Raw genomic sequence first — 27,624 nt, forward strand, 5'->3', positions numbered from 1 at the left:
TAAAGGTTGGGTCATTCAGACACCCACTGGACATCCTAGGGGTCTGTGTAGAGGAGAAGAGAGGACTGGACGTACTGAGTGAGTTAAAAAAAACAAAAAAACAAACACACACAAGCATCAACAAAGAGTATGGTTCTGTCATGAAAGCCTATTGTTTGTACCGTTAACTGTGTGCGTTGGGAATTCATCATCACCCAATTATACTCCAACAGAGAGGACCTAAAGTTCCTGCAGATAAACACAGAAACTTTGAAAAGAAGCACAGCAACAAATACTGACATAAAATCTTTATTTGCATGCATGCAACTTCCACTCTGGTCACATCCACAGTAGGGTACCTGTGGCACCATCCTAACAATGCAATTCATGACAGTGCTGCCAGCGTTTTCCAATGGTCAAATTTGTAACTGTCAAATGAAAATGACTGAAAACCTGAAATGACTTTTTCACACACACACACACACACAAACAGGCAAACACACACACACACACACATGGACACACACTGCATGTACTTCAAGCCATAAAGATGACCATTAACAAATGAAGTTCCACTATATACACATGAAAATTACATAACCACAAAAAAACCTTTGTTCTTTTTTTCTTTTTTTTAATCTCTGTACCTCATCAAGTGTTGTAAACTCTCTGCAATCTTTGGAGCCTAGTTGCCCAGGGCCAAGGAAGTGTTCGACTGCAAAGCGCAGGTCAGATCTTCAGTCAACAGGACTTAACTCTTCAGTTAATCATCATGGCTCTGCAACTCGCCATGTGCTTGCGTGTGCGTGCAAGTCAACAACAAAGGCATTCCCATGACGCCAGATGTAAACAGGGCCAGGAGAGTGAGTTTTTTTTTAAACAGCAAACAAAACAGCATCCCCTACAGCCGAGGGCACAGTGTTCAGTTCCTTTCCTGTCAGCTGATCTGCTGTGTTGAACATGACAAGAACGTGACCAACAAGTGTCACACAGCATTCCTCCCCTATTGTCAGCTGTTCTGCTGTGTTGAACATGACAAGAACATGAACTAGTGTCACACAGCATTCCTTCCCCTATTGTCAGCTGTTCTGCTGTGTTGAACATGACAAGAACGTGACCAACAAGTGTCACAGGGCATTCCTCCCCCTACTGTCAGCTGTTCTGCTGTGTTGAACATGACAAGAACGTGACCAACAAGTGTCACAGGGCATTCCTCCCCCTACTGTCAGCTGTTCTGCTGTGTTGAACATGACAAGAACATGAACTAGTGTCACACAGTATTCCTTCCCTTATTGTCAGCTGTTCTGCTGTGTTGAACATGACAAGAACGTGACGAACAAGTGTCACACAGCATTCCTCCCCCTATTGTCAGCTGTTCTGCTGTGTTGAACATGACAAGAACGTGACCAACAAGTGTCACACAGCATTCCTCCCCCTATTGTCAGCTGTTCTGAACATGACAAGAACGTGACTAACAAGTGTCACACAGCATTCCTCCCCCTACTGTCAGCTGTTCTGCTGTGTTGAACATGACAACATGACAAACAAGTGTCACACAGTATTCCTCCCCCTATTGTCAGCTGTTCTGCTGTGTTGAACATGACAAGAACGTGACAAACAAGTGTCACACAGCATTCCTCCCCCTACTGTCAGCTGTTCTGCTGTGTTGAACATGACAAGAACATGACCAACAAGTGTCACACAGCATTCCTTCCCCTATTGTCAGCTGTTCTGCCGTGTTGAACATGACAAGAACATGACCAACAAGTGTCACACAGCATTCCTCCCCCTATTGTCAGCTGTTCTGCTGTGTTGAACATGACAAGAACGTGACCAACAAGTGTCACACAGCATTCCTCCCCCTATTGTCAGCTGTTCTGCTGTGTTGAACATGACAAGAACGTGACCAACAAGTACAACACAAACACACAGCTGTGGGATTACGGCTGTGCAGTGTCATACATCACACAGCCAAAGGGGTTTACATACTGAATTAACAATCCTATATTGCACCACTTGAGGCAAAAAGCCTTCCAGTGACAGTTGAAAAAAAGTCTCTCTTCTGCGTATACTTAATTCTTTTTTAAAAGTTGTTGTTGGATTACAGCTGTGCAGTGTCATACATCGCACAGCCAAAGGGGTTTACATACTGAATTAACAATCCTATATTGCACCACTTGAGGCAAAAAGCCTTCCAGTGAAAGTTGAAAAAAAAATCTCTATCCTGCATATACTTAATTTTTTTTTTTTAAGTTGTTGTTTTTAAAATTCAGATATTGACTTTTAACAGAAGGGGATTTTAAAAGCTGCCATGGACAACTGTAATGAGTGGTGTACTGTGCTGTTTTTCACTGTCAATTCTTTATTGAAACTGTCTACATGTATTGTATTTTATTGTATTGTATTTATTTTACATTTTGTCACAATAGATTTCTGTGTGTGAAATTCAGGCTGCTCTCCCCAAAGAGAGAGTGCATCTCTATGGTGCACTGATACACTTGTCTGTTGGCTTGTTTTGTTTTGTTTTTCCTGCCTGCAAGTTGTTTTCCTATCAATTTTTTCCAGGGACAAGACAACCCTTTTGTTGTTGTGGGTTCTTTCACGTGCACACTTTACATTCTAGAAGCATCCATTAGAAGAGAACGTGTGTTTTTTTTTACCCCCAAAATATACAGTAGAAAATGCTTAAATTAAAACTGGTATCTTTTTGCCACAAGATTCACAGTTGTGAAAATGGTCAACCCCCCCCCCAAGCCCCCCCCCCCCACCCCCTCCACGACTGTTTTCTTTTTCTATAATAATTTCTATCTGCCACTGCCACCCCAGGATGATGGCACAGTCAGTCCAGAGAGCACAACGCAAGCTTTAATGTAAGGCACGATCCCAGGTCTGTGTGTGATGAGGATGCCTCACAGAGCAGACAGAGACGGTTTCCAGCCAGGGGGCAGGCCTGCAGGAAGGCATCAGGGCTTGACGCGGTCCCACCTCCAGATGCAGGCGTCATCGCTGACGGCCAACAGAGTGCTGCCGTCCTTGGAGAAAGCCGTCTGACGAATGGCTGTGCTGCACTTCTGGTGGGTCAGCTTGGTGAACCTGTTCAAAAACGTTCCAAGGTCCAGGCATTAGAATGGCTCAGGACACTTAGCTGCCAGAGCGATGTCCCCCCCCCCCCCACACACACACCTTTCTGAAACTGGTTATGATTAGAAAAGTATTTTGCATATAAAAAATCTTAATTCTCTCAAGAAATTTCTGAAACAGGTTATGATTATAAAAGTATTTTGCATATAAAAAAATCTTAATTCTGTTCAGGAAATTTCTGAAACAGGTTATGATTAGAAAAGTATTTTGCATATAAAAAAAATCTTAATTCTGTTCAGGAAATTTCTGAAACAGGTTATGATTAGAAAGGTATTTTGTACATAAAAAAAATATCTTAATTCTGTTCAGGAAATTTCTGAAACAGGTTATGGTTAGAAAAGTATTTTGTACATTAAAAAAATCTTAGTTCTGTTCAGGAAATTTCTCCAAGCACATTATAACACTGAAAAATAAACTGCATATATAAATTTTAATTGCGTCATGTTCCACTACTGTTGACATTTCCAAACATCATAAAACCTATGATGTGCCTGTTTCAGCAACTAATGACGCCAGCTAAAATGACAGCAGACAATGTGGTTTATCGAAAAATTTGGACTATTTTTTTTACCGTTGACTGCAACTTTCGAGCAGGTAATTTGGAAACTGGTGCTTCAGAAAAAAAAAAGCTGATTATTATTTTCAAACGTATGGATGACAACAGAAACATGTCAGCTCTGACCTGGTCTGGGCAGGGTCTTCAACCTCCAGGTCCCACACAAAGATCCGTCCCACCTGGTTCCCCAGGGCCATCATCTGTCACACCATCACACACTTGTCACATCATCTGTCACATCATCTGTCACATCATCACACACCTGTTACATCATCTGTCACATCATCACACACCTGTCACATCATCTGTCACATCATCACACACACCTGTCAGCCATCATCTGTCACATCATCATCACACCTGTCACATCATCTGTCACATCATCACACACCTGTCACATCATCTGTCACATCATCACACACCTGTCACATTATCTGTCACATCATCTCAAACACCTGTCACATCATCTGTCACATCATCACACACCTGTCACATTATCTGTCACATCATCACACACCTGTCACATCATCTGTCACATCATCACGCACCTGTCAGCATTACCCCCCCTCCCCACCCCACCCCACCCCGCCCTCCTCGCTCGCCCCCACATACACAGCCACACCCGGCTTTGTCACAGTCCCAGCACCCGCAGTCCACAGGGTACTGTCAATGCTAGGCCACCAGGTAGTGGATACAGAAACACTAGATCTTTACCTTCTGCTGGTAGTGGATACAGATACACTAGATCTTTACCTTCTGCTGGTAGTGGATACAGAAACACTAGATCTTTACCTTCTGCTGGTAGTGGATGCAGAAAAACTAGATCTTTACCTTCTGTTGGTAGTGGATACAGAAACACTAGATCTTTACCTTCTGCTGGTAGTCCAGACACAAACACTAGATCTTTACCTTCTGCTGGTAGTCCAGACAGAAGCGCATGTACCAGATCTCACACTCCCGGTAGTCGAAGCGGTGCAGAACGCTGACCGAGTCGTCAGACTTGAAACAGGTGTTGGAGTTGATGTCAGCGTCCAGGGCACCTGGCTTCCAGCACACGATGCTGTTCTCACACGACTGCACAGGCCAGAAGAAAATAAAACATTGAAAAAAGAACAGAATAAACTATCTTATATATATATACATTATCGCAGTAAGCAAAAATGTGTGTGTTGAAGTCTTGTGATAGTTAGTAACTTACGGATTTCACCAAGACAGTGAAATTTGGCATTCAAAATACAGGGTAAAATAACACACACCATATATATATATATATATATAGCAAAACAAGCCTGCTAAAAACATCAACTTTCCACTATATATAAAACATGCGCGCGCGCGCACACACACACACACACACACACACACAGATATATGCACAAACACTTTTTGCATGTATACTTGCACAATGTACTGAACAGATGCAGTAAAATCAACATAAAACTATACAAAGCTGCAAAACATACAAACATAATGAACTGGAAAAAGATCATCCCTGAAAACGGAGTACTGCTGCCTATATGTCTGCTTTTTGTGCTGTTACTATATTGTGTTGTATTTCTATTACATGGTACTTATTGGTATAATTTACATCTGGAACAATTGTATCACACTGTATATTTTCTCTGTGAAATTCTGGCCGCTCTCCCCAAGGAGAGTGTCAAAAGAGTGTTGCATCAAAACCTTTGTTTAATTTTTTTTCATCAGGAATTTCTTGTCCATGATTAGTTCTTTTTTTTCTGTCATGAATCATCTTGTCCATAATTAGTTCATTTCCCTCTGTCATCAATCATCTTGTCCATAATTAGTTCATTACCCTCTGTCACTAATTATCTTGTCCATAATTAGTTCATTTCCCTCTGTCACTAATTATATTGTCCATAATTAGTTCATTACCCTGTCACTAATTATCTTGTCCATAATGAGTTCATTTCCCTCTGTCACTAATTATCTTGTCCATAATGAGTTCATTTCCCTCTGTCACTAATTATCTTGTCCATAATCAGTTCATTTCCCTCTGTCACTAATTATCTTGTCCATAATTAGTTCATTTCCCTCTGTCACTAATGATCTTGTCCATAATTAGTGTCCATAATTAGTTCATTTCCCTCTGTCACTAATTATCTTGTCCATAATTAGTTCATTACCCTCTGTCACTAATTATCTTGTCCATAATTAGTTCAATACCCTCTGTCACTAATTATCTTGTCCATAATTAGTTCATTTCCCTCTGTCACTAATTATCTTGTCCATAATTAGTTCATTTCCCTCTGTCACTAATTATCTTGTCCATAATTAGTTCAATACCCTCTGTCACTAATTATCTTGTCCATAATTAGTTCATTTCCCTCTGTCACTAATTATCTTGTCCATAATTAGTTCATTACCCTCTGTCACCAATCATCTTGTCCATAATTAGTTCATTTCCCTCTGTCACTAATTATCTTGTCCATAATTAGTTCATTTCCCTCTGTCATTAAAACACTATTCATACCAAGTAATTTAGCACAAATTAACACTCCCGGCCCAAGTAATTTTCAGTTTTAATCATGAAAAGTTGGGTTACGTAATTAAAAAAATTGGCAAAAAAACAAACAATGAGTTTGTTTGCTTTGAAATTTTGCATGTGTGTGGCTGTGTGTTTGTTCTATATGTTACAACATAAAACATGACACAAAAATAAAAACTTCTGCAATTATTGTTATTTTAATTAGTTTTTAAAAAAAAAACTGAAATGGGTGACGCACAATACAAACATAGCCACTGACCTGTTTTTTGTTGTTGAAATCCATGGTAATCCAAGAATATAAGTGTCACAAGAAGTGTAACCATTACAAAAAGACTACCACTCAAAATACACACTGGGTTTTTTTTCTGAACTTGTTTTCCAGCTGAGGTCAAAGTCACAGTTTTCTCCAACTTGAGTCAAGATCCACTCAGCACACCAAAAAAAAAAGAAAAAAAAAAGATATATATATATACAACTGTCAACAGCTTTCTTGAACTACTGGTCACCTCCCTCATCCACTCTGGGTTTTTTGTAGGCCACATTGGTGTGGTAGCGCTCAAAACACTCCCCCATGCAGAGTCCCTTGTTGCACTCGCGACACTCGTACCTGGACACCTTCCTCACCTTGTATCCCTTCCCACTATCTTTTCTGACAGAACACACAACACACACCCTTGTTGGGTACTGCTTGGTGGCTGTTGCAGGCACTTTGGTCAGGAAGTGCTTCTCCTTCAGTCTTGCTGGAGGGTCAGAAGGCCGGCGCTTGAAGGCTTTTGGTGGTGGTGTGTCAGCCAGCATGTCCTGGATCAGATCAGTTGTGAACTGCAGCTGACTGGGTTTTTTTCCTGGGTTGTTCATTTTGTATATGATATAAGACTGTGCTTTTGCCAGATGAAGCAGATGGAAACAGGCTCTCTTCCACCATTTCCAGGTCTTCCTGTTGAAGGAGTAGGAATGAATGTGTTGATCAAACTGATCAACACCATTCATGTTGTTGTTGTACATGTGTACTACACCTGGTATCATGATGGGCTGGTTTGTGGCCTTGGTCTTCTTGCCACTGTCTATAAGACAGCCTGTGCTGCATGTACTAAGGAGTGTTACCATCTTCTTGTCATGGTATCTGACAACATGTAGGGCAGCACTTGTGTCTCTTGGGTCCTGTTCATTTGGTGTGATGTCGCGCTTCATTTCAGCAGCTTGACCCTTCAGCAGTTTTTTTTCAGCCAGCTGTGTTGGCAAACCTCTCCTGTCTTTGCGTATTGTTCCTGTGAGGGTTGTCCCCTTCTGCCTCAGTTCTGTAAACAAATCTACAGATGAAAAAAACCTGTCAATATAAATTGTGTGGCCCTTCCCGTGAAAATCCTCTGCCAGTCTTTTGGCGACATTGGGGCCATGGTCCTTCTCTCTTTGCTCCCCCTTTCTCCCAGAATAGATTTCCATTCTGCAGACATAGGAGGACGGACTCTCGCAGCACATGTGCATTTTTATCCCATATCTTATGGGTTTGCTGGGAATAAACTGCCGAAACCCAACACGTCCGCGCCATGGCATCACTGACTCGTCAATGGCTAAATTTTGTTGTGGACTGTAGATGGCACCAAACCTGTCTTGCAATTTCTGGATCAGTGGTCTAATTTTGTATAGTTTGTCATGGGCAGGATCCTCACGAGGTAAGTTTTTTGAGTTGTCATTGAGATGGAAAGCCATGAGGATTGCCTCAAAGTGATTCCTACTCCTACTTTTCCCAAAAATTGGCGTTTCAAGAAGGGGGTTTGTGCTCCAGTATGACTTGGTGTCTGGTTTGTCCACAATCCCCATCAACAATAACGGTCCCAGGAATATGTTCATGTCCTGGGTGTTGATTTCTTGCCAGTCTGCCAAGAGGTTGTGGGGCTGTCCTGGGTGCTGATTTCTTGCCAGTCTGCCAAGAGGTTGTGGGGCTTGATGGCCTGTCCAACAGCTGCCTTGTACTGGGTAGCATAGAGATTTTTCTGCACCACCATCTCCTTCAGCAGGTCATCATCAACAAACAAGTTGAAGTAATCCCAAGGAGAGGCATCAGGACTGATATCTACCATGATACCAGGATTGCCTGTAACACACACATAAACATAATTTTAGATTCTGGAAAAAAGAAAGGAAAGGGAGACTATGTGGTTTGCACAATCAGCACCTGGAATCTTTTTCTTTTTTTTTTTTTTTTTTTTTTTTTTACACATCATATAATTTACCTTTACGCTCTCATAATCTGTTCACACCACATCTGAACTCCAACACAATCTGATCTTACTGCTGACAGAACAGATCTGCTGTAAAAAAAAAAATGAATTACTGTAGATAACAATCTGGGTACAGTAAAAATCCATTTTCAACTGACACACCCACCTCTAACACCAACACTCACACAAGCACACACTGACTCATACACAAGCTTAGGCTAACCTGTGAACTGTGGCGTATGAAGTGGGTCATCAGAAGGTTCGTCTGCTCCTTTTCTTGCTGACGTGCACCCCCTCTGGTCGTTCTTGGTCGACCTCTAGCACCACGCCCCCTCCGACTTGTTCCACTGACACTCGCAGTCGATCGCGATGTTGACGGTTGTGGATCAGTGATCGGCTCAGTATGTTCTTCGCTCACTTCACTGTCATTTTCCAATGAATCGCTGGGCTGAAACTCGCCTGAAATATCATCAGACAGTTCTTCTTCCGATTCACTGTCTGAATCAAGAACAAGTTTGTTCTCGCAAACTTTGGGGGCAAAAGATCGTCGCTTCGACATTTTTCAACGCACTCGAAAACGTTCTGCCGACGTTTGTGCATACTAGAGTAATGTCCCTTGAAGGGGAATCCCCTCGCAACGAGCACAAGGGCAGGTTATTCTCACGGGAGAAGTGCAAAAACGAAAGTACTGTTCAGGAACGAGAGTCTCTCGTTTGGGGTCTGCTGTGACGTCACAGTGAAAACGAGAAACTCTCGTTTGCGGTAGGAAATGTGTTAATTATCTTGTCCAAGATGATCTGCCATCATGGGTGTCCACAGATGCCGACCCCTGTCAAGTGTTTGTGGAACCAATCAGGGAATTTGATACTTGATACTTGATGCGGATACTTATATAGTGCCTATCCTTGGTCAGAGACCAAGCTCTAAACACTTTACATACATGGGGACATTTGCACCACAGGCTGCCTACCTGGGTAGAGTTGACTGACGGCTGCCACTGGGCACTCATCATTCGTTTCCTGTGTCATTCAATCAGATTTCAGACGCACACACATACACACTCAGACATGTAACATTTTACGTGTATGACCGTTTTTCTTTATTTACCCCGCCATGTAGGCAGCCATACTCCGTTTTCGGGGGTGTGCATGCTGGGTATATTCTTGTTTCCATAACCCACCGAACGCTGGCATGGATTACAGGATCTTTAACGTGCGTATTTGATCTTCTGCATGCGCATACACACAAAGGGGGTTCAGGCACTAGCAGATCTGCACATACGCTGACCTGGGAGATCGGAAAAATCTCCACCCTTTACCCACCAGGTGCACCGAGATTCGAACCCAGGACCCTCAGATTGAAAGTCCAGCGCTTTAACCATTCGGCTATTGCACCCGTCCTTTTTGGTAGGAACATTCTGAATTTTGGTATCAACACTCTGACTCAGAGCTAAATCAGCAAACATACATTTTATCTACAAGGCATACAAACACTTGGGCCTACCTGCAACACGGTGTAACTGCTACGATTAAGCTGATTGGTCCACTCAATACTGTTTCAATGTAAACATGGATGCGATTAGCTGAGCATCATCACGTGAAACCAAGGTATTGTATTTGTATTGTATTCTTTTCATCATAACAGATTTCTCTGTGTGAAATTCGGGCTGCTCTCCCCAGGGAGAGCGCGTCGCCATACTACAGCGCCACCCATTTTTTTGTATTTTTTCCTGTGTGCAGTTTTATTTGTTTTTCCTATCAAAGTGGATTTTTCTACAGAATTTTGCCAGGAACAACCCTTTTGTTGCCGTGGGTTCTTTTACATGCGCTAAGTGCATGCTGCACACGGGACCTCGGTTTATCGTCTCATCCGAATGACTAGTGTCCAGACCACCACTCAAGGTCTAGTGGAGGGGGAGAAAATTTCGGGGGCTGTGCCGTGATTCGAACCAGCACGCTCAGATTCTCTCGCTTCCTAGGCGGACGCGTTACCTCTAGGCCACCACTCCACATAGTAGTGACTGCCCTGGCCTCATTATCGATAGGTCTAGAGCGTCTGGGTAATGTTACAACAGGAAAGCATGTGACCATGCCATGTAGTTGAAAATGTACTGTCGGAACAAAGTGCGATCAAGCGTAACAAAATACGGCGAAATCATTAACAGTTGGTATCTGTGTTTATGGCTCATGCATCCTGGGTATGCTGGTGTTTCCACCACAACCCACTGAACAACTGACATGGATAACTGGATCCCCAATGTGTTTCTTTTGACCCACTGCATGTGTATACACACACACACAGAATTAACTCTTTCAGTGCCAAGCCTATTTTCTACTCAGTGACGACAACTATTTGCCAAGGGATGTTTTGGTCACGGGGAGTGAGTAATAATTGTAAAAAAAAAAAAATTAAAGCAATCAAACTATCAAAAGAAAGTACAGTATATAACCTACACTTTTGGGAAAGGAAAAGAACACACTAACCAATTATGACAAGTTCACACAAATTTAATGATTTTGTGATGGAAAACTCCTACAGTGCATAGATAGAAGGTTCCACTCTGGGGCACATTTCTGCACACTGGAAAGGAAAGGAAGGGAAAGATCCGTCCTGGGGCACATTTCTGCACACTGGAAGGGAAGGGAAAGATCCGTCCTGGGGCACATTTCTGCACACTGGAAAGGAAGGGAAAGATCTGTCCTGGGGCACATTTCTGCACACTAGAAAGGAAGGGAAAGATCTGTCCTGGGGCACATTTCTGCACACTGGAAGGGAAAGGAAAGATCCGTCCTGGGGCACATTTCTGCACACTGGAAAGGAAGGGAAAGATCTGTCCTGGGGCACATTTCTGCACACTAGAAAGGAAGGGAAAGATCCGTCCTGGGGCACATTTCTGCACAATGGAAAGGAAGGGAAAGATCCGTCCTGGGGCACATTTCTGCACACTGGAAAGGAAGGGAAAGATCTGTCCTGGGGCACATTTCTGCACACTGGAAGGGAAGGGAAAGATCCGTCCTGGGGCACATTTCTGCACTCTGGAAGGAAGGGAAAGATCCGTCCTGGGGCACATTTCTGCACTCTGGAAGGAAGGGAAAGATCCGTCCTGGGGCACATTTCTGCACTCTGGAAGGAAGGGAAAGATGCGTCCTGGGGCACATTTCTGCACACTGGAAGGGAAGAAAGGGAAAGATCTGTCCTGGGGCACATTTCTGCACACTGGAAGGGAAGGTAAAGATCCGTCCTGGGGCACATTTCTGCACACTAGAAAGGAAGGGAAAGATCTGTCCTGGGGCACATTTCTGCACACTAGAAAGGAAGGGAAAGATCTGTCCTGGGGCACATTTCTGCACACTGGAAGGGAAGGAAGGTAAAGATCTGTCCTGGGGCAATCAAGAGGTTAGGGCAACAGCAGGTCTGCATGTTAAGCTAAACTGCAAAACTGGAAAAATCGTCACCCCTGCCTTACCAGGCACCAGTACCGGGGCATCAAACCCAGGACCATATCACTGAAAGCCCATCACTCCAACCACTTCGCTTCTGTTCCCGTCAGTCTGTAAAGTTAACTCACTCCTGACAACGGGCCTTGACTGCAGCCCTACTGTTCACAACAAACAGCCCTGATCGGAGCCTTAGATAGTTTTGATTTTTGGAGCTGCACCCAACTTCCGTAATGACATTATGAGCTAAGAATATCTTAACTGACCTTTCCACTCAGTCTCTCCAATGCAACCAATAAATGCAGTGTGTGTCGCTGTGCTCCCAAGTAGGAGAGTTATTTTCACGGTGACTGGTTCAAGTGAACAGTACGTGGCAACGATCGCTTCTGACCCAGTTTCGTCCAAGTTACAAGGCAGACAACAGATTTAGAAGAAGGGGCCGTATCGTGGCTATATAACGTTCTGAATTCAATCTGTTTTAAACTCTTTGTGCTTTCCTGCATTCGTTTACAAGTCGTCAGTATATGTGAAATTTTCTAACAAAAAAATATGGATACTTTCATCATCTCACTGTATGATAGCATAAGGAGGAAGGAAATTTTATATTTTGTCCCCAACTAACTTGTTATCTTACTGATCAGTTTTTAAGTTTTCAGTTCATAAATTCTAATGTTCTTTTTTTTTTTTTGCAATTTTATTTCATACCCATACAAATGGGTCATCTGGGGAAAGTCAGGGGAGCTAATCAGTAGTACTAAGTGAGTTAAAGATCCTGCAATCCATGTCGGTGCGTGGTGGGTAAAGGAAAACAAGAAAACACCCACAACACACAACTATGAAAGCAAGAGCATGGCTGCCTCCATGGTGAGGGGGGGAACACAGTCAATCCCACTCCTACATGTATGTACATGAGTGAATGTGCGGGTTGCTGCCCCTTGAAAACGAAGGACAGAGACGACGGGCGCAATAGCCGAGTGGTTAAAGCATTGGACTGTCAATCTGAGGGTCCCGGGTTCGAATCACGGTGACGGCGCTTGGTGGATAAAGGGTGGAGATTTTTACGATCTTCCAGGTCAACATATGTGCAGACCTGCTAGTGCCTGAACCCCCTTCGTGTGTATATGCAAGCAGAAGATCAAATACACACGTTAAAGATCCTGTAATCCATGTCAGCGTTCGGTGGGTTCTGGAAACAAGAACATACCCAGCATGCACACCCCCGAAAACGGAGTATGGCTGCCTACATGGCGGGGTAAAAACGGTCATACACGTAAAAGCCCACTCGTGTGCATATGAGTGAACGTAGAAGAAGAAGGACAGAGACGGCAAAAGGTGACCAGACCCTACCTTGGACAGCACCAGGTTCCCCAGCCAGCGTGTGCAGTCCACATAGTTCCTGTGGATGTCTCTGGTGGAGAAGTCCGGGAAATGGTTCACCAGCGTCGGGAAAGGTCTGAATGAAGAAGCACTGATCACAGCACATTACTACACACACAAAGACATACGTGTATACATACGGATACATACAACACACGTACATCTACAAAACAATGATCGATAAACACGTTTTTCACTTTTGTTAAAGAAATCAATGGACATAAATAAATTCATACTGTTAATCATAAAATGTATACACTAAAAAAAAAATTTTAAAAACACATGCAGAAGTAGCATAACAGAAAATTCCAAGACAACTCTCCAAACAAAATCACATTATCATTTTTTGTTTTGGTGATGAAATACTTTCAATTTTGCAAAAAGTAACATTTTGATAATTTGGAAATCATGACATTTTCAGTGAATACCCACACCTCTACCTTCCAGTCCCACCCCCCCCCCGCCCCCCCCCCCCCCCCCCCCCACACACACACACCCCTGCCACCCACACCCCTCCGCCACTTTAATCAAAGGGGGTTCAGCCCTGTTTTCATCATTTTCCAGCCATGACAAAGTTTGAATCATTCTTCATTTACACAACAAAAATGATCATCACAGCTCTAACTGAATCTTTTCTGGTCAATTGTGTTTCTTTTCTTTTTTTTTTCTCTCTCATTGCTATGGTGCATGAATTGAAAAGAAAGAAAGGCAGACCACTGGGTGCTTGGAGAAGAACTGTAGAAGAGGAAATGATATGTCAGGAGATCTGCTGACACCTTATGCTCAAGTGACCGCGAAGAGCATTAACCCCTTCAGCTGCCCCAAGACAGATATTTCCATCCACATATTTGTAAGAATTTTCCTATCATAAATCATTAAATTCCTGTGCAGTTGTGTTAACTCTTTCCATACGAACGGCAAAAGAGACGACGTTAACAGCGTTTCAGCCCAATTATCATCATCAAAATATTGCAAGCGGAAGGCTCTTATACTGAAGAGGTGAATGTTGACAAAGAATACCACAATTCTGACGACGGAAGCTAAAGGTTGGGTCATTCAGACACCCACTGGACATCCGAGGGGTCTGTGTAGAGGAGAAGAGAGGACTGGCAGTACTGAGTGAGTTAAGTGCAGGCATGCCTATCCCCAAATCTGCTTTTCAGGAACAACACACATTAGAATCAGGGACAGGGTATCATTTTCAGGGACATCTCAGCAAATGTACAACAGCTGTCTGACAGCCAGAAGCAATGGTTGGTTTTGCCGAAATTACTTCGCTGGAAACAGAAATTGAGCGGACTTTCACAAAGTGTCTTCTGCAATGGTCGGAAAACCATCTAAGGGTACACTTGTACCCACTGGATACTTTGGAAAAAATGTTACAGTTGGAGTTTTTTACTTTCTGGGACATGCAGCAAATATCCTATTTCCAAGACACCCTGTCCATTCCATCAATTTTGCAGGACAAATACGGGCCCTCAGAAATGGTAAACATGCCTGTAAGTGGATAGTGTGTTCCTTTTTCTTTTTAGAACAGTATAAAACAGTACAGATTATATATCCTTTCTTTTATTAAAGTGCATGCTAGACTCTTTAAAAATAATTATCTTCCATGGCCAAAAACATCCCTTGGCTCTAAGGGATCAATCAATCCGGGGCAAAAAAATATAGAGAGAACTGGAAGAATATGACTACAAGTTATGCTCTGTATGCACGCAAAAATTCATAAGAGCACAGACTCACAAACAGACAAGAACTGGAAGAATATGACTGCAAGTTATGCTCTGTATGCACGCAAACTTCAGAACAGTGCAGACTCACAAACAGACAAGAACTGGAAGAATAGGACTACAAGTCATGCCCGGCATGCCTGCAGGCTTCAGAATATAACGCAGACTCACTGTGTTCCCTTGGCAGAGTTGAACTTGTTGGACTCAGCGATGACGTCTTCGATGGCCGAAGTATCCAGCTTCCACATCTTGAGGCTGTGGTCCATTCCGCAAGACACGATCCTGGACCCCGTCAGGTTGAAGTCCTGGCAGGGAGGAGAGAAGGGAGCTGGCTTTGTTACATGGCGCGGCAACATATCCTTACTTGGGTTGTGTTCACACACATACACACACACACACTCACACATACACGCACACACACATACACACACACACACACGCAGAGGACAAAAAACAGTGAAATACCTGCACAGCAGACAACACACACACACACACACACACACACACACACACACACACACACACACACACAGAGGACAAAAAACAGTGAAATACCTGCACAGCAGACAACACACACACACACACACACACACACATACATACACACACATACATACACACACATACATACATACACACACACACACACACACACACACACACATACATACACACACACACACACACACACATACACACACAGAGGACAAAAAACAGTGAAATACCTGCACAGCAGACAACACACACACACACACACACACACACACACACACACACACACACACACACAGAGGACAAAAAACAGTGAAATACCTGCACAGCAGACAACACACATACATACACACACACACACACACACACACACACACACACACACACACACATACACACACACACACATACACACACACACACACACACACACACACTACAAGCGACACACAACAGCGGGCACCAGAGTACCCCAGAGTCCCATCCTGTGAAGAAGGCAGGGTTCCAGGGGCTGCCCAGGCCCCCCCGCTGGGGTCAAGGGTCAAGGGCAAAGGGGAGTCAGCCGAAGAGTTATAGGCCTTGTCTAAGAGCATTGCACTAATTCTAAATAGTTAAAACTGATAGTTCCCTGTGAACTGCCAAAGCTGGGACTACAACAGACAAACCCGGGTGTGACCGTGTAGTGGGGACTCGAAATGAGCAGTGTTGCATTGTAATGTATTGCTGTATCACTCTTTTTTTTTTTTTTGTCGCAACAGTTTTCTCAGTGTGAAACTCAGGCTGCTCTCCCCAGGGAGAGTGCATCACTACACTGAGAGCACCACCCTTTTTCTTTCTTTCTTTTCTGTCTTCAATTTTGTTTCTTTTCCTATGTAAGTGAATTTTTCAAAAGAATTTTGCCACAGACAACCGGTTCTCTTGTTGCTGTGGGTTCTTTCACATGTGCTGTGTGCATGCCTCACATGGGACCTCCGCTTATCGTCTCGTCCGAATGACTAACATGTCCAGACCACCACTCAATGTCTGGTGGAGGGGAAAGAAAACACTTGGCGACAATGGGATTCAAACCAGTGCGCTCAGATTCTTTCGCTTCCTAGGTGGATGCGTTACCTCCAGCCCAACACTCCACAAAGCAGTAAGTAATGCCACTGAAACCGTGCAGATAATGGGCCAGTAACCAAAAAACAAACAAGAGAGGCAAGGCCTTCAAGACTCACCTGTGGCAAATTAAGTCCCCTAGCATTAATTACAGAGTAATTTCCCTTTTTTACTGTCTGCACCAAAACATTTGCAAAATAAATAAAACTTCCATGCTTAGCAAAAGAAGTTACTGTTGTTTCAACAAAAAAATGATAATCATGACTGCTCTTGTTGTTGTGTCAGAATATCAGATCAAAGTGCCAAGTTTAGAGAATACAAAAAATATAAATATAACAGTAAATGCTGTTTGCATATAATTAGGCTTCTTTTTTTTTTCTTCTTTTTTTTTGTGCCCATCCCAGAGGTGCAATATTGTTCTAAACAAGATGACTGGAAAGAACTGAATTTTTCCTGTTTTTATGCCTAATTTGGTGTCACCTGACAAAGTATTTGCAGAGAAAATGTCAATGTTAAAGTTTACCACGGACACACACACAGACACACACACACAGACACACAAACACAGACAACCGAACACCGGGTCGAAACACAGACTCACTTTGTTTACACAAGTGAGTCAAAAAGGACACAAAAAAATAATAAAATAAAAATCAGAGGCAACTTACTGCACTGAGGACTTCATCTCTATGGCCGTCCACCCCTCCCAGAATGATGACACACACGTCCGTGTGCACGTTCCAGATGCGCAGCGTGTGGTCCTTGGACACCGACAGCAGCAGACGACAGTCGCGAGGGTGGAACTTGAGCTCGTTGACCGCGTTCCCGTGGCCCACGAAGTGCTGGGAACAGGAAAGGAAATGAAACAAACCTTTATATTTCAAGAGCGTTAATGAAACAAACCTTTATATTTCAAGAGTGTTAATGAAACAAACCTTTATATTTCAAGAGTGTTAATGAAACAAACCTTTATATTTTAAGAGTGTTAATGAAACAAACCTTTATATTTCAAGAGTGTTAATGAAACAAACCTTTATATTTCAAGAGTGTTGCGGAACAAGCAGCGTAACAGGAGCAAAAAATTAAGGCATGAAAGATATATATACCGGCACGATACATGTGTGTGAAAGTGGGTGTGAGTGTTTGTATACTTATGTAATTATTTGTGATCACCTTGATGCACTACAGTTAGGGGTTACACACTGATCACCTTAATGCACTACAGTCAGGGGGTTACACACTGATCACCTTGATGCACTACAGACAGGGGTTATACACTGATCACCTTGATGCACTGCAGTCAGGGGTTACACACTCATCACCTTGATGCACTACAGTCAGGGGGTTACACACTGATCACCTTGATGCACTACAGACAGGGGTTATACACTGATCACCTTGATGCACTGCAGTCAGGGGTTACACACTCATCACCTTGATGCACTGCAGTCAGGGGTTACACACTCATCACCTTGATGCACTACAGTCAGGGGGTTACACACTGATCACCTTGATGCACTACAGTCAGGGGTTACACACTCATCACCTTGATGCACTACAGACAGGGGTTATACACTGATCACCTTGATGCACTGCAGTCAGGGGTTACACACTCATCACCTTGATGCACTACAGTCAGGGGGTTACACACTGATCACCTTGATGCACTACAGTCAGGGGTTACACACTCATCACCTTGATGCACTGCAGTCAGGGGTTACACACTCATCACCTTGATGCACTACAGTCAGGGGGTTACACACTGATCACCTTGATGCACTGCAGTCAGGGGGTTACACACTGATCACCTTGATGCACTACAGTCAGGGGTTACACACTCATCACCTTGATGCACTACAGTCAGGGGTTACACACTCATCACCTTGATGCACTACAGTCAGGGGGTTACACACTGATCACCTTGATGCACTACAGTCAAGGGGTTACACACTGATCACCTTGATGCACTGCAGTCAGGGGTTACACACTGAACACCTTGATGCACAACAGTCAGGGGGTTACACACAGATCAACTTGATGCACAACAGTCAGGGAGTTACACACTGATCACCTTGATGCACTACAGTCAGGGGGTTACACACAGATCAACTTGATGCACTACAGTTAGGGGTTACACACTGAACACCCTGATACACTACAGTTAGGGGTTACACACTGAACACCTTGATGCACTACAGTTAGGGGTTACACACTGATCACCCTGATACACTACAGTTAGGGGTTACACACTGAACACCTGAACACCTTGATGCACTACAGTTAGGGGTTACACACTGAACACCTTGATGCACCACAGTTAGGGGTTACACAATGATCACTTTGATGCACTGCAGTCAGGGTGTTACACACTGATCACCTTGATGCACTACAGTCAGGGGTTACACACTGATCACCTTGATGCACTACAGTCAGGGGGTTACACGCTGATTACCTTGATGCACTGCATCTGGGACAGGGACAGGATACGGATGACCCCCCTCAGGCCGGCAGCGGCCAGGATTGGCTGGTTGGTGACCGGATCAAAGGACCACGCACAGCAGTAGAAGTTCTCCTCTGTCTGACACTACCGTCACGGACAAACGTCATCTTTCTTTTTTTCCCCCCACCCCCTTTTATTGTAAATTAGTATCAACGGATGTGCATTTCTCTAACTGCTTAAAACTAAATAAACAAGAGACATGTTAGACTTGAATAAATGAGCATTCAGAAACAGGGTATTCTTTCATTCTGCTTAGTATTAAGAGAGGAGCCATTCTTTAACAAGCATCAAAAAGATGTGCCGTTCTTTAGTTACTTATCAATATATCCAGAGAGATGTGATATTGTTTAATTATGAAATGTAATGAGACTTGCCCTTCTTTAATTAATCACAATTGACTGTTGACTCGTTTGATCATTTTCCTGAAAATGATAATAACTGCTTTCTGATTCAACTTGAAAGACACTGTGCATCTCTCTGAGTCAACTTGTTTGCACTTCTTTCTTCTTTAAATTAAAAAAAAAATTGTTTATATAATACAGTGAATTTGTTGTATTTGTGTTTGGAATAAATGCCCATTCACATATGATGCTGTATGTCTTGTACGTTTCTCTCTTTCTTTTTTTTTTCTTTTCTTTTCTTTTATTCCTCCAAATTATGTTTGATGCATGCCTGAGTTTCAGATTCAGTTTCAGTTTCAGTAGCTCAAGGAGGCGTCACTGCGTTCGGACAAATCCATATACGCTACACCACATCTGCCAAGCAGATGCCTGACCAACAGCGTAACCCAATGCGCTTAGTTAGGCCTTGAGAAGAAAAAAAAAGGGAACCTGAACCAAACAGCTGTTAAGACCACTGAAAACGTTTGTGAATGCAACACCAAATGCTACTGATATTTGTATGAGTTTCATGAAATATGTAACATTTTCAAGTTCCCTCATGGGGGTTAACTGAAACAAACACGTCTTGCCTTGTCTTGTCTTGTCACTCAGTATTGAGAGATGAGCTATTCTTTAATCACTATTGGTATTAAGAGGCATACTTCTCTGTAATTACCTATCATTAAACGACATGCTTTTCTTTAGTTCCTATGTACTAAGAAACATGGTTTTTTTTTCTGTAATTATTCAATATTTTTAAGAGACATGTACTTTTTAATGACTAAGTATCAAGAGACATGCTATTCTTAACTTCAGTAAAGTCAAAGTGGAGTAACAAGAGGTACTGTTCTTCAACAGTAAAATTCTCCTCTGTCTTGACAGTACTATAAGGCCAAACTTGATGATGATTTTGTTGTTTAACTGAGTACAAAACTATATCATTGGGAGATGTGCTATTCTTTAAGTAAACTGAAAGTGGAACAACAAGAGGTGCTGTTATTGTGTACAAGCAAAGTGATTTTTTTCCCCTTTTCCATACAGATTTCTGTTCATCAACTTCACCGTATCCACACATACTGAATTATTAATATCACTGAATGTCTGAATTGTATGACATAAACATTAAAAAGTTTTTAAAATCAATTTAAAAAAAAGAAAAGAAAAAAAAAGATGAATAATTAACCAATGGGCTAGTGGTTAAAGATATATATCTGACATACATGTATACATATACAACCCAAATTGCCAACAAGCACCTCCTACATCCTAGGCACACACACACACAAAAACGAGAATACAACACGGTAAGAACACCCAACATACAACTCTTTCTGTAAACAATACAGGTAATGGATGAGCAAGACAGAAAGAAGAAAGGAAGATGACAGAAAGAAAAGGCAAAATAAATCTAGAAACAATGAGAACAAAAGAAACAAGAGAGGCAAGGCCTTCAAGACTCACTTGTGGCAAATTAAGTCCCCTAGCATTAATTACAGAGTAATTTCCCTTCTTTACTATCTGCACCAAAACGTTTGCAAAATAAATAAAACTTCCATGCTTTGCAAAAGAAGTTCCTGTTTGAACAAAAAATGATAATAGTGACTGCTCTTGTTGTTGTGTCAGAATATCAGATCAAAGTGCCAAGTTTAGAGAATACAAAAAATATAAATATAACAGTAAATGCAGTTTGCATATAATTAGGCTTCATTTTTTTATTTTTTTTTGGTGCCCATCCCAGAGGTGCAATATTGTTTTAAACAAGATGACTGGAAAGAACTGAATTTTTCCTATTTTTATGCTTAATTTGGTGTCAACTGACAAAGCATTTGCAGAGAAAATGTCAATGTTAAAGTTTACTATGGACACACACACACACACAGACAACCGAACACCAGGTTAAAACATAGACTCACTTTGTTTACACAAGTGAGTCAAAAAGGACATTTCTAGCACTGACTGTAAAGAAGCTGGAGAAAGTTGATACTGATTATAGTATACTAAAAAAGCCCCACAGCACAGTGATGGGGTGGGGGTCGGGGGGTGTATACACACAAAGCAATACAGTCACACAAACAAACCAGCCCACTCCGGAGCTCAGAAAGGATACACTGGGGTCGCTGTAAGCTTGCAACAGTTTGATCTTCCCGCCTTCTTGGCATTCGTACACTGTTACCTGATGAGACAACACACACAAAAAAAGCACAGCTCTCTCTATACCCACGTGTTACGGGACAGCTGCTTGATGTGAAATCTATCTTAAAACAACTCTGCAAGCTGGCACATGCAGTTGTGTGCAAACACACACAGTGACACACACATACACACATGCACACTCATGCACACAGTGATACACACTCACTCTCTCTCTCTCACACTCTCTTTCTCACCACACACACACACAAACACACACACACATAAACACACAGAAATCTCCATTTAGCATTACCTGTCTAATTTGAGTTACTCTGCTGTGGTGAAACCTATCAAATTACACAAGGAACAAAAGACAATACCAATACAGGATACAGGATGTCTTCTCATGGAAAAAAATCAACAATGGACATTACATTTCCAAGAGAACTTCAGTTGTTTTCACTATGTATTGTATAAAATATATGTTTCATACTGACATTAACATTTTAATGATTTTTTTTTTCATGCAGTGACAGTGGTGTGGTGTGTGCTTAAGTGAGAGTAAGTCAAACACGTTTCAATTAAAAACCCCACAGACAAAAAATTGTTTTGCAGATGTAAAATACATTGCAAAGAACCTGGATTCTGGGAACTCTTTATAAAAATCTGTTTTACCTAGGACTGCCAAATCTTGCAGTGCAGTTAAACAGAATATCAGCTGTGCAAACTGTGCATTCATTTTGTAACAGTTTTGAAAAATGAATTCGTTTAAGAAACACTGAAACCACACACACACACACACACACACACACACACACACACAATCACTGCAGCTGCAACAATTTAGTATCCACATCAGAAACAAATAATAAAATTTACTCCATTTCCAACTGTTAAGGATACAATTCTTTGCATAATCTATCTTGCCCTGTTGCAAGCCTAAATGTTTCAATACCCGGTTGTGAGCTGTGGTGGCAAAGACGACAGGGTCAGAGTCACAACAGTTCAGGTTGATCTGGATTCCAAAGATGGGCTGGCCATGATCCTCCTGAGCAGAAAATGATGTTCAATGAAATGATAACAGCATGGATTATGATGATAATAATAATAATGGTATTTATATAGCGCTAAATCTTGTGCAGAGACAAATCAAAGCACTTTCGCACCGGTCATTCACACGCATGCATAACTCAAAACTGTAGAAACTACAGACAAGGAAGAGGCAGGCAAGGGAGGCTATTTTGGGAAGAGGTGGGTTTTAAGGCCAGACTTGAAAGAGCTGAGTGTGGAGACTTGACGAAGCAAAAGAGGAAGTTCATTCCAATTGCAAGGTCCAGAGACAGAGAAAGAACGGCGGCCAACAGTCGAGCGTTTGAATCTGGGTATGCGTAAACAGAGTGGATCCGAAGCCGATCGTAGTGAGCGTGATGGTGTGTAGAGGTGAAGGCAGCCGCAGAGATAGGAAGGGGCAGTGATGATGATGATGATGATGATGATCATGATGATGATGATGGTGGTGGTGGTGGAGGTAGCAGAGGTGATGGCTGGTGTTGGTGATGATGACTGATAATAATAATGATGAAAATGGTGATGATGATGATGATGGTGATGAAGATGATATGATGATGGTGGTGATGGTGGTAGTGGAGGTGGTGGCTGGTGCTGGTGATGATGACTGATAATAATAATGATGACAACGGGGGTGATGATGATGATGATGGTGGTACCGTGAATCTTTCAAGTCTCATGGAGAAAAAAGTCATTAATACCAGGTATTCCTTTTCTTCTTTACAGATAATTCTACATCATATTTAATCATATTTAAGTGATATGATCTTAAACACTTCTCAGTTCAAAACCGCAGGTCCTTAATTCATGCTAACTAGGTCAGGGGTCAGTACAATCTGTTAAGAAGCGGCCCAAAAAAAGTTTGAAGTCAGCACAACATCTGTTACAGTCACTAATCTCTCCCCCCCCCCCCCCCCCCGCACCCTCCCCCCCAGAAAAAAAAAGAAGAAAAACTAACAGTGTTATGATTATATTATAAATTCCCTGCGATTTCTTCTCACTCTGAAACATGACTGGAAAAATCTGAAGCAAAAAATGGAAAATTCAAAAAAAAAAAAAAAAAAGAACAACAAACATATCACTCAATCACTGTCAACAGACAAAAATGAAAACAACAACAAAAAACATTCCACATGTGACAAGTCACAAGAATACTTTATCATATCTCTAAAAGAGAAACTGCACACGTTTTGCACATCAAAAGGCAACACATTTAAACAACAACAAAATTAGCCTGTCAACAAAATCATGTCCAGCTGCCCCAAGTACAGCATCTGTTGATTTCCAGTTCACCATTAAATTTCAGCAATGACATACATTCAGAAAACTGAAACGCTTACACTGTAACTTGCACTCCTTAGATGATAACATACATTCAGAAAATTGGAGCATTTGAACTGTAACTTGAACTATAAATTAAACTTACTGGATGGTAACATACCTTCATAAATTTGGAGCACTTACACTGTAACTTGCACCCCTTGGATGGTACCATACTTTCAGAACGTTCAAGCACTTTGACCTGTAACTTCGGAAAGCTGGAGCATGTGAACTATAACTTAAACTCCTTGGATGGTGACAAACTAACATACCTTCAGAAAGTTGGAGCACTTGAACTGTAACTTGCACTTCTTGGATGGCTTACTCCATCGGAAGCCTCGACGACCGGGCAAAGTGGGCGTGTCACAGCGTGACGATTCCTCCATGGTGCTGGCTGTGCTGGAGAGGTCATCCTGGTCAAGGTCACATCACAAGACAGAACATAAAAGAGGTCATCCTGATCAAGGTCACACCACAAGACTGAACATAATAGCAAAGGTCATCCTGGTCAAGGTCACATCACAAGACAGAACATAATAACAATCATATTAATAATCATAATAGAAATAAAAATAATGATGTGCTTCTATATATATATATATATATATATATATATATATATATATATATATACACACACACACATATATATATCCTGCAGCTCTAAACGCATTCAACATTACATCTACTGAGAATACGACTCAGGAATATGGTACAAAATGTTAGGATACACACACACATATATATATACACACACACACACACACACACTTAAAATATTATCAAAAAAAACACAAAAAAACCCCACCCAGTGCCACATCACCCACCACTCACACACCTCTCCCACCTCACCCCCAGGCCCTTCCCTCCCTCCTCCCACCCATACATGATACAAAAACAATGAGGCACACATATACATGTACACAGATGGTTTGGGGTGGAGAAGAATCTATAGTTCAAAATATTGTTTGAACATCTGTGCTTTATTCTATCACCCCATGGAACTCAAGAGTATATCTTTAATCATCCTTCAGGATGTTATTTGTGCATCCACAGGCTTGGCACTCACCCCACAAAATATCTCAGCCTTCATTTCATCTAAATCCAACACACACACACACACATAAAACATGACAAAGGTCGGACCAAAAGATTGAAAATGCAAAACATATCAAGCTGAATGCACACAAGCACATAATAAAACACAGCATCTTGATTAATTATGTATACCCACCCCCACCACACAAAGATTATATAATTTGATAACAGGTCTACATTTCAGAATAAGAAATACTTCTATAAATCTATAATGATCTACTGTTATATATCATTCCGAAAGTATCCGTCTTTATTTTTTCTTTATTTTTTTTCATTTTATCACAACCATTATCAACTACAAGTGAAGCCATTCATAAAATCAAAGTCGAACAGCCTACGCACCATTGTTAACCCCTCACTACTGAGTATCAGTTTTAGTTTCAAAAGAAGGCGTAACTGTGTTCGGACAAATCCATATATGCTACACCACATCTGCTAGGCAGATGCCTGACAGCAGCATAACCAAACGCAACTGTCAGGCCTTGAGAGTATGCTTATTATGTTATGTATGTGTGGACCTATCAGAGTGGATTTCTTTTTTCATTATTTTGCCAGAGGCGCACACTCTCATTGCCATGGGTTCTTTTTCAGAGCGCCAAATGTGTACTGCACATGGAACCTCGGTTTATCATCTCATCTGAAAGACTAGACGCTCAGTTTGATTTTCCAGTGACACTTGGGAGAATGGGCGAGAGGTGGATTTGAACCCACACCTTGACGGGCGCAATAGCCGAATGGTTAAAGCGTTGGACTTTCAATCTGAAGGTCCCGGGTTCAAATCACGGTGACGGAGCCTGGTGGGTAAAGGGTGGAGATTTTTACGATCTCCCAGGTCAACATATGTGCAGACCTGCCAGTGCCTGAACCCCCTTCATGTGTATACGCAAGCAGAAGATCAAGTGCGCACGTTAAAGATCCTGTAATCCATGTCAGCGTTCGGTGGGTTATGGAAACAAGAACATACCCAGCATGCACACCCCTGAAAGCGGAGTATGGCTGCCTACATGGCAGGTTAAAAATGGTCATACACGTAAAAGCCCACTCGCGTATATACGAGTGAACGTGGGATTTGCAGCCCACGAACACAGAAGAAGAAGAAGAAGAACCCACACCCTCATTGGAAGTTGAGCCTCTTTCCCGTTCTGCCACCTTCCTCACTGCTAAAACTTGGTAAAATTTCAGCGTGACTTTTGTTTCAACTGCAATCCTTGTCTTTTGAATGCTTTTAAAATCAATGATGTATGAAGAGGCAAAAGCCCAATGAAAAATTGCAACTGACATCCTGACCTGAGATTTCAGTTCAGTTCAATTTCTCAAGAAGGCATCACTGCATTTGGACTAATCCATATATATATATATATATATATATATATGCTAACCACATCTGCTAAGCAGATGCCTAACCAGCAGCATAAGGTTACACACAGGCACTGAGGAAGAAAAAAAAGATCTCAAGAAAGATTATCTCAGTGAGGTGATACCCCTTTCACTGACAAACATACGTGTAGTCAAGAGTTAAGATTACAAGCTTATCTCATACCTTTGTCATGGTCTATAACAAAATGAGTGGCAGCAATTGTCTTCATTGTTCTTATTCCTCGCTAATCATTATCACGGCCTTTAATTGCTATCACTGCCAACACTGGGGGCGCAATAGACTTTAAAGTTCTTCACCTTGGCATAATACCAAAGATCTACTGCCACAGTCACTGAGTCAAGGCAGAATTTTGAGGATTCTACAACCTGTCAGAGGAAAGTGGCACCATCAGAAATGTGTCACCAACAGAAATGTATTACGTTGGAAGTGGGGGCACTGACAGTACAAATGTAAGTAACTTGCTAGTTGCCAAGCTATCTGACTGGGTTTCTAATCATTGATCACTGACTGTCAACCCAGTCAGGTTGCTGGGCATTATCATGCGCAAGCAATCGTGTGCTCTCACATGGCACGAACAGTATCACTATCACAGTATCAGTCAGCCAACATCAGACAGCCGGATGGTGCCAGCCACGAGTCAACCAGGCCAAAACCAAAACGTTTCTGTTTTAAAAACTCATACGTAAAATCTCCACTGACATATTGTGTACACTGCATACATTTTAACTGGTAACAAACTGAACTGCGATGGCTAAAGTTCCGACAACTGCGCTGGTAAAAGAACCCAAGGCAACACAAAGCAAGGGGCTAGTGTGACGGACACAGCCTTGCTCTCTGATTGATGAAAGAAGAATATCCTGCCAATTGATGCTCGAGTTTCAAACACTAGGATCTTGACAATCTTATGTATTTATTCGATAAAAAAAAAAAAAAAGAAAAACGAAGAAGAAAAAATAGGCCTACAAAGAAAAATGGCAATGTTCAAAACCAAAGACCGAGATGGAAAAATCAATATATTCATAAATATGACGATCGAAACAATATGTTACGTTAGAGATCAGTCTATAAGGTATTCCCTAGTTCTAATGTTATTACCATTTCGTCTTCAGATCGTTCATTGTAGACGGGCGCCGACAAGCGCTGTCTTTTGTTCGCTTGCAGCGTGCTTTCTTCGCTGTCCGACATTTTTACTGCCTTGTTAACCACATG

The 27,624-nt window shown here is 42.0% G+C and overlaps 1 protein-coding gene across 1 annotated transcript; it reads right to left on the bottom strand.

Annotated features, from left to right (window-relative positions):
* Positions 1–275: 275 nt before the first annotated feature.
* LOC143283126 (polycomb protein EED-like) lies at positions 276–27,624 on the bottom strand. Its single transcript, XM_076589267.1, has 11 exons — positions 27,511–27,624; positions 24,212–24,352; positions 22,507–22,599; positions 21,526–21,591; positions 18,991–19,116; positions 17,207–17,380; positions 15,120–15,253; positions 13,189–13,294; positions 4,586–4,750; positions 3,803–3,876; positions 276–3,072 (listed from the first exon to the last, which is right to left on the bottom strand). The coding sequence occupies exons 1-11, from the start codon at positions 27,598–27,600 to the stop codon at positions 2,943–2,945; spliced, it is 1,299 nt and encodes a 432-aa protein (XP_076445382.1). The 5' UTR covers positions 27,601–27,624; the 3' UTR covers positions 276–2,942.

Source organism: Babylonia areolata, chromosome 6, assembly GCF_041734735.1.
Source record: "Babylonia areolata isolate BAREFJ2019XMU chromosome 6, ASM4173473v1, whole genome shotgun sequence".
Lineage (NCBI taxonomy): Eukaryota > Metazoa > Mollusca > Gastropoda > Neogastropoda > Buccinidae > Babylonia > Babylonia areolata.

What these genes read in the sequence shown, in the direction of transcription:
- LOC143283126 (XM_076589267.1), bottom strand. Translation starts at nt 27,600, where the DNA reads ATGTCGGACAGCGAAGAAAGCACGCTGCAAGCGAACAAAAGACAGCGC. An exon ending in AACGATCTGAAGACGAAATG is followed by an intron (nt 24,353 to 27,510) that starts GTAATAACATTA and finishes GACCTTGACCAG; the next exon opens with GATGACCTCTCCAGCACAGC. An exon ending in CCCAGATGCAGTGCATCAAG is followed by an intron (nt 17,381 to 18,990) that starts GTAATCAGCGTG and finishes TCCTGTTCCCAG; the next exon opens with CACTTCGTGGGCCACGGGAA.